General features: G+C 36.8%; 1 protein-coding gene across 2 annotated transcripts in view; it reads left to right on the top strand.

The window, feature by feature from the left end:
• The window catches only part of Klp98A (kinesin-like protein 98A), a 123,812-nt gene continuing 114,847 nt past the window's right edge, over window positions 1–8,965 (top strand). For both annotated transcript variants that reach the window (XM_083137795.1, XM_083137793.1), the window contains exons 1-2: window positions 1–159; window positions 4,143–4,212. In XM_083137795.1, coding sequence (XP_082993921.1) covers window positions 113–159; window positions 4,143–4,212 — 117 coding nt within the window. In that variant the 5' untranslated portion in view covers window positions 1–112. The remainder of the gene's footprint in view (window positions 160–4,142; window positions 4,213–8,965) is intronic.

Below are 8,965 nucleotides of genomic sequence, written 5' to 3'. Positions count from 1 at the left end.
TGGCCACAATGTAACGGAGCGATGTTTTTCTCTTGTGATATGATACATGTGTGTACTCTAAATAGTGGACTCTTTTCGTGATTTATTATAGGAAACAAAACATTAAGTGGACATGGCGTCGGTAAGAGTGGCAGTCAGAGTCCGTCCTTTCAATCAAAGGTAAGTAAATAGAGGAGGAATCTTTACCTGCTGATTTCCGTGATGCGTTTGTATGAACAGTCTTGACAAGCCATAATATATGTAAAACGTTCGGTTATAAGATTGTATGAAAAATCTATTAATCATTGAATTTACTGTGTGGATTGTCACATGTGTACACGGTAATTTATTTGTGTAATACATCTTTAAATGCCAAGAAGGAATAACTCTGCGAAACGTATAAATTGATTGTTTGCTAATACATTTGGCGGAAGACCGCAAATATATACATTTTCTAATTATACGGTAAATTGAGACTTACACCAGTTTCCTGTATTATGGCATGTTCAAGTAGCCGGTAATCTTGAATGTGCGAAAGCGGATACTTTGTTTTCGTGCTTTCATAATCAGAAGAAAATTAATACACAGCAACTTGTTTATTACGTTATGTTCGATATTATTTGCTAGTCACTTTTATGTATTGTACTACATTTGCATAAACAGTAGATAAGCCAGTTTCAGTCCTTTATTTCTGCTCCAAGACAACTCAATTTGAAGTTTGTCATGAACACATCGAATTTTGTATCCGTTGGTAGAAAAGTTGAAAATAACAATAGATGAAATGTTGAAAGAATTTTACACTGTAATGCAGATCCCGCGTCGTTTTTTGAAAATTTCACCCCACCACATGCATTGAAAACACTGTCAACGCATTTCGACCGTTACTACGCAGAACTTGTGAAAATCTATTCACCTGCTGATATGCAAGGAAATTTATCTGTAATGGTGTACATTTCTGTTTGGTTTGAGTTTTTGTCAGATGTACTTAAAATTTTGCTGCTTCAGGCACAAAATTTTAGACTTTCGTTAATGTGACATGCCTATCAACATGTGTAAAACCCTTCAGGGCTAGCACATTTCTGTCACAATTTTTAACAAAGTTTGTATTTGTCAGCAGTTAAATTTGCTTTATTCTGCACTGGACAGGAGTCAATATTACAAATATTTGGAACGTAGGAAGATTTATTTTTAAAGAACTTGAAAATCGTGATTCATGTTCAGCTTTAGTTACATTTTGGGTGATGGTATACAACCCCCTTTGTTCATAAGTATACAAAGTTTTTCAATTCTTTTTACCATACAGAAAAAAACTTACTGGTGTCCAAGGAAGGAGTGAAAGATACTCTGGTTTTTAAGAAAGCACCTAACTATGCATTTTCTGTATTATTTGTCGGTGTACCTAACAAAATTACTAACATTGTGTTTGGATTTTTGAAACTGTAATGCTCCCTTTCATATTCAACCATTGTATTGTTTCTTTAGCCCCTGTATTTTGTAATGTCAGTTCAAATTGTATTATACATGTCAGGAATAAATGGTGATTGGCATTGAGAATTCTTCAAGGCAATGGAGACACTACATTTTCCAGCATAAAAGTCGCCCATGGTTCTGTTCAGTATTAGGACCTAAATGAGGCATAATGGTCATAATTTAGCACTTGGAGTATCACATAATTCAGCAAATTTAGTTCTGCTCAGTGGCCAAGTGCCTGAAGTGGTAGATTTTTGATCTTGCCACTGAAGTTCCTGGTTTTGAGTGCCCCACCCTGCATGTGTGTGCCATTTGTGTATGTCACTTCATCCTCATTGTTGTGATTAGCCAAAACTGGCAGAAGAGTGATACTGTAAATACAAATACAAATTTGAAAATTTCAGTAACAAAGTACCTATAGCTGCCAGAAGCAAAATTGTGAGACAAAAAAAATCCAATATATATATATAATATTTAATTACATATTGTATTTTAGTTAAAGCTTTGATGTAGGGCATGAGTTTACAATACCGGACCACTCTCCAATTTCTATAAAATTTCGCCTACTTACTAATTTCGGTGTCCTGATGACGTATGTGTAGTTCATATTTGGCGGTCACTTGTTTAAATTGTCCATTTACGTGTAGAACTTGTAAAATAACCTTGCGATTTACCACAGTGATTGTTCATGCACAGCAATTCGGAACCATGTTTCTTTCGCAATTCGTTAATGGTCTTATTTTACGCACAACGATCTTGCTGACGTCAGACGAGGAATGCCTACGAGGTTAGGTTCCATTAGCATAAATACAAAGAAAAATTAATATTTTAGCTAAGAGAACTATACCTTGTCTTGCCTGTTGATTTCTTCATGTTGGGAAAATGGCATTTTCCATGGAGCTATTGTTCTTATGGTAGGGTTACGTTACGTTAAGAAAACATAGTTTATTTTGTTTTTTTCTCGTTTTCCATACTCGACCGCCAATTATTACATGCAGATTCGTGATTAGAAGTTCACAATTAGTGAGTATGCGAAATTTAATCGAAATTGCAGAGTGGTCCGGTATTGTAAACTCGTTCCCGATGCAGTTGAATCGCCAGTATGTTCGCCTTTGGTGAGGGCAGCCTCAGGTTTGATCCTAGTGTGAGGCAGCATTGTGACAACAATTTGGAAGCAATGGTAGTGGTCTGGTTTTGAAGGCAAGAAAACAGTGTATAGTGTTTCCCTTGCATTGCTGTATAACATCCAGTGGAAAGCTGGTTGGCAGACTTCTACTGTCAAAAAGTGTTGTAGCACAGATTGATTTTCCAAGCATTTCTACCTTTCTAGCTTAATCATATATGATATCAGTCAAAGTAAAGAAGTTCTCATATCCAGGGGTAGACAAATACAAGGTGCTCGGTCATTATGGCATATGAAAATTTTCACCTGGTGCCCAAATTTTCAAATTCAGTTGTTTGATTGATATGTTGTTTTCAGTCCACTTTATGCACAGTTGGGCTAATCGGGACTGGACCTACAGTTTAAAGTGGGATCCGAACCACTTGTGCCTCCACCGGGTATCGAACCCGGGACCCCTTTATTACAAGGCGACGACGCTACCACTGTGCCATCGGGGAGGCCCCTCAAATTCAGTTGTATATAATTTTTTATATCTTTCTTTTTTTAAAAACAACTTTGGTACATGCTTTTGTTTGTGTTTTCTGTTTCATGTCTATGATTAAATTAGATTAATATATGTGCTATTATGAATTTTTGCACCATTACTATAGTGGAACCACGAGCAAAACAACCTGCGCAGACCTGCGACTCCTGTGCACCGTACTCCCGCAAGTAGTGGAGGGGAGAGTGGACTATGCTTCCTTATGGCCCGAGGTGGAGGGAAGAAGGGAAAGCTGCGTGGGGACTTTTCGTCCCAAGGTTTTTTTCCTTGTGGTCGATCTATAGCTGAATTTTGAATGATTGATTGACAAGGGTTTACTTTACTTCGCATTTCTGCCACTTTTGGCTTATTACAAAGATGAGGATGAGTGATAATATGATGAAAAGATACTCACAAAGAACACCCAGGACCCCTTGTGTCGTAGCATGGTAACCACGCCGCCAGATAAATTAAATTAGAATGCATTGCATAGTTAGTCACACTGTTACTTGTAGGGTCATGTATGTGCTTTTTTTTGGGGGGGCACTCCAGCGCAAGAGTTAATTAGTTTCAATCTAATCTTGTATTAATTAGTAAATTAAATGTTTGAAAGCCAGATTTTAAAAAGTGTAGCTTTCTGTTAGTTGGATTCATGGTTTTCAGCTTGTATTGGGTGGGGGAGATGGTTCCTGACAAAGAGGAACTGCCTCCTAAATTATTTTTAATTTTGTTAACCCCTGCTTATACCTAACTTCAAATCCGGATGTGCCTTTTAAATGGTCAACTTTCAACCAACAATGTTCCTGGGATAGAATCCCAACCTGGGCATGGATGTTCTTTGCGAGTGTTTTTTCATCCAGTCACCCCTCATTCTCATTGTCGCAATTAGCCAAAAGTGTCAGAACTGAAATACAAAATAACAAAGATACGAATATAAATATGTAACAAATTACACCAATTGCTTAAGCTACACATTGTACAGTATGTTCATATCATTGTGTCAGTGAAAACTTAGAACGGATTAATTGATACATCTTTTTTTTTCTGCAGAGAATTGGACATGGAGGCCAAGCTCATTATTGAAATGGAAGGGAAGAAGACAAGGATACTTAACACCAAGGTAAGTACAAGTTTGGAGTGTGTAATGCGTCAGTTCTGTGTTAATATATATGGCACAGCAGGTGCAATTTTTTTAAAAACTAATTTTACTTTGATGAAAGTTTGGCTTACACCATGTTCGAGCAGTGTAATAATTTCGATAAAGAAGTTCTCAGCTTGACATGTTGAATGGTTATATTCCAATATTTCACCAAGGCCACTTGGCTTGTTAAGGGAAATTTAAACAGGTGTACTTACATGTGGAGCAGGCAGAGTAGTTAAAAAAAAGTATTTGTAGGAAATTAAAAGATTCTAGTCTTCCACACTTCGGTTTAGATTTGGAACCACCATGATCATAATTTGGATTGCGTTTCACAGAATCTTATTGCTACACAGATTCTGAATTGAGCTGTCATGGTCTAGTCAGTAGGGTGTCTCAGTGCCATGCAAAAGATCGGTATGTGATTCCTGGGGAGGCTGATCTGCACAAAGTGGCTCTGAGGTTCACCCATCCTCTAATAAATAGGTACCTGGGGCAACCCTGCTGTTAAGGACAGGTGGAGCATTGTGATGGACACATCACCTGCAGAATTGGCTGTGATCATGAATGTATATAGTATGGCCATTATTTTCCCTTCAAATAATATAAAATTCAACATTTATATATTTCCAAAGTATAGTGTTCAGTAAAGCTGAGAAAAATGTTACTTTCGGTAGACACGCTGTCGTAATTATATACTTTGTGGGTATTACGATCTGGTTTGAGGGTGTGAATGGTATGATTGGGGGGGGCACCCCTGCTCTTACCTCCACACGCACACCCCCCTGTGTGCCATCATGGCACTGTGCAATGAGCTTGAGGAATTTGCATACATTACCTGAATTTAGTAATTTCTAATATGATTTCTAGATTGGGTTGTAATTTGCTTTATTTCTGACCATATTTTGGGCAAAAAAATTAATGCACTATCTTTTTTGTAACTAATTAACTTCCATGTTTTATACTTTCTTGGTGCAAGGACTTGAATTGAAATGATGTTCAAATGCGAGACTTCCCCGATTATTACCTTTTTAATGACTATCAAATTTCTGTGGTTGAGGGTACAACTCTAGACAATTTTTGGAACAGGCACATACCTTTCACTGCAGCTCAGATGATCCTTGCGCTTCCTGCGTATAATTTTATCTCCCAGTGATATGGATGGGAGACTTTTTGTTGCTGATGCTAGGAGATGAATTTCCTTGATGCCAATGTGCAGCAAGTGCAAGATTCCAGTTGAGGAAAGAAAATACGCAAATGTAAATGCATTCTGGACCAAAAGAGACTTTTTATCTTTAAATTATTTCAGTTTGATTCCATATTAATTTAAATAGGGTCCGAGTTCGGTATTTTAAATGAAACACTATGCAACTGTGAGAGAAAAAGGTACCAATCCTGTTACGGGATCCAATAGAGCCCTTGAGAATTTATAGATTTCTGTACATTTAACAACTTTAGGGCTGTTAAAGGTTCAGGAATTGTAAATAAATTCAATTCGGAGAGAAAATCAGCAAGTGTTACATGGGTTCTAGACCATGAAGAACCTTTTCATCATTAAAGTATATTTCAATTCGGTCACAGCCTTTTTTTTTTCTAGATCAATTTAAATATGGTCCAAATTTGGTATTGAAATGAAACGTTACGCAACTTGGGCAGAATTTAAGTCATGCAGGAATAAAGGTTCCAGTCTGGACCTTTAATAACTGTGTTTCCAAAAAATGAAATAATTCTGTTCTGCGTTAGCATTGTTTTTCTACCACTTTTTGCCTAAACTCTTGTCTATGTCACACCGTGCCCATGTGATCTAAGGCATTAGGTTCATGCTACAGGACATGCGCTGGATCGAGTCTCCTTGGGAAAAGCGTAGCAACTTTTCTTCTGAGATTTCGGCCAGTGTGTGGGACCGGTGTCCACCCAACATCATGCGTAAATAGGGGAGCTACGAATGAGTAGCGTAACCCAGTCATGGAAATCTACAACAACTGGTGGTTTGTCGTGCTGACCACACGTCAGACCTTAACTGGTTGGATGGTCTCCCATCTCTGCTGAGACAAGTAGGAGTGAGGCCTTTGGTAGATAGGCTTTGGCCCTCAAGGGCTGCTGCGCCACTTGTTCGGCAAATCTATGGTATAACTATTTTTCTTTTGATCATTGAGAGTTATTTTTTTAAAAATGAACTTTATGAAAATGCATTATTTAAAATGGTACATTGAATACAGAAGTTGGCACTCATAAGAATTTGGACTTGCCAATAACCTTGACTTCTATGCTCTTGGAGAGACTAATTTTACCATATAATGGAAATTGCGCGTCTGATTTGTTGAATCTAGCTGATAGATATGCATTTGAATTTCATGAAGACTCACTCTCGTGTCAGGTCTAACTAATTCATTGTCTCAAGGATGATGAACTTTCACACTTATTGTGTGATAAATTTACTGATTATTGATACGTGCTATGAAGAACACCCATGCATTACTCAAAACATTTGCTCTCATACCGCAGTCATTGGGGAAATTTTATACTAAGCACTGTTCATTTTGTATGTTTAACTGGTATGAATTTTTCCATCCAATGGAAAATTTATAAAGTCTTATTTAGAGCCCTTTATTAAGTTCTGCAGGGTGACACCAAAGCCGATATTTCTGTTGTGACATATGGAATTGCTATTTCAATTAAATTTGCAGGTCCTGACCAAGTAGTGAAGTCAAAGTAGGTTTTTGGACAAGAAAGTTTTAGGACAAGCAAGAAATTTTCAATTTGTTGTGGTCAAGGTATAGTTCAGTTTGGTACACTGATTATTAGCAGTAGTTACAATAGAAGTTGTACATTTTACATTCTGGGAAAAGGGGTCATGCTGGAACCGTTTTCATGTATAAGTCTACAATAATTGGCTATTGAATTTTTGTGGGTTCTGGTGGAGGCACGTTGCACAGCGGTTCGGATCCCACTTTTAAAACTGTAGGTCCAGTCCCGGTTAGCCTATCTGTGCATAAAGTGGATCTAAAGCAAGAACTCGATTAAGCAATCTTTGGTAAATAGTTCTCTGGAGTATCATAAATTTATAAGTCATTTAATATTACATTTCTGTCCTTTAAATTTTTATGTGTAAAGACTGTTCATACATCAAAAATGGTGACTTCTTGTTGCTGGGGTTTATTTTAGGTTCCATTGGCATTAATTGCAACCAAATGGGTTATACTTCTTTTATACATTCAACAAGACATACTACTACTTATAAAAAAAGTCAAAACATCAATAGCCCATTGCTACAGCAAGTCATACTGAAAAATGCACAAGTCATGGGATACTGTTTTCATTTACATTTTTTTGAGTCAGGGAAGAGACTTGCAATTAACACTAACCCTTGGAGAAGAGCCAAGTATGTACTTCGTCGAATGGAGCTATTAGTTAGTTACCTTTGTAGATTTGACACTGCCAGGGTGTCATGTTATTTAATCTGGGATTAAAGAAGCAGTTGGCAAGGGAGCCACACCACTTTTAATTAATAAGTTCTGGAATCACAATTTATTATAACACTATAGTAAGTCTTTTTTTCATGCTTATAGCAAGGTCTTCTTCAGAGATACACTATAAATGTCACATTTATATTGTGTTTATTTAACAATAAATTCTGCTTTGGTCAATACTTTGAGTGTTTTATTAATTAACTAGCTGATTACCCGGCACAGTTGCTCTGGTATTTATTTATCCCAATCTTGTATTAGACAGGAAAATAATGAATTCTAACTATAGTGTAAAATGTAACTAATTTTAAATGTGATCGTGAATGTCACCAATTAGATTAGAGACTCCGAAAACTATGGATTCGACACTAATTTAGGCCATTTGTGGCATTTTATTTTTCACCCCCCATGCCGCGAGGTGAGAACTTGGAGTTGAACCACATTGGGAGTGTCACGAAAACTATGGATTCCATTCGCAACACAGCCTGAATGTTAGACAACCCGAGAAACAATATTGTTGTGCGGATTGCATAGAGTCACGGATGTCTGTCTGTGGGCAATTTAATATCGGTGGTTCTCGATTATTTTTACGTCACCCCTTCCCACCCCACCCCTAGGGGTGCCAGGGATGTCTTACCCCCACAGTATTTCTTTCCAGGTTGCAAGTGATACGTGTACTAAGTTTGGTAGAAATCGCTCCAGACGTTCGAGAGTTATTGCTGAACAAACATACACACATACATCCATTTTTATATATACATGGAGATTAGTTTTTGTCATATTTTTAGACGAGCAAGGAAGCGATTAGAAAACCAGTCCTGTATATGAGTGTAAAGCTCATATATTGTACATTTGAAATGTACTAGGGTAGTGGATGAACAATTTTTCCTATTTCACACACAGAGTTCCATTAAATTCATTAAATTGAATCATGTACTTTCTTTTATGTCGGGATTTTTTTGTATATACATATTGTTAATCAGGAGATAAGTAGTTTTTATTTTGTTCAACTGAACATCTGGTGTATAATTCAAGCAAGAACTAAGTTTTCCAAATATCCACGATTCACTGGCTGCAACCCAAGGATGGTGCAGTTTTAATAGTTATAATTTAATTGTTACTATTTATTTATTAAAGATAATTTGAAGTTATAACCAATAAAATTTTCTCTCTAAAAATTTGGATATAAATATTATCTTGATGAAGGCCTACATTAATTTTATTAACCATAACAATATTGTTCTAACTTTACTAGAGTTAGACTTTTA

The sequence above is a fragment of the Lepisma saccharinum genome, chromosome 16 (genome assembly GCF_977018435.1).
Source record: "Lepisma saccharinum chromosome 16, izLepSacc3.1, whole genome shotgun sequence".
Taxonomy (NCBI): Eukaryota; Metazoa; Arthropoda; class Insecta; order Zygentoma; family Lepismatidae; genus Lepisma; species Lepisma saccharinum.
The sequence above is the reverse complement of the archived record's forward strand: the minus strand, read 5'-3'. Positions and strand labels throughout refer to the sequence as shown.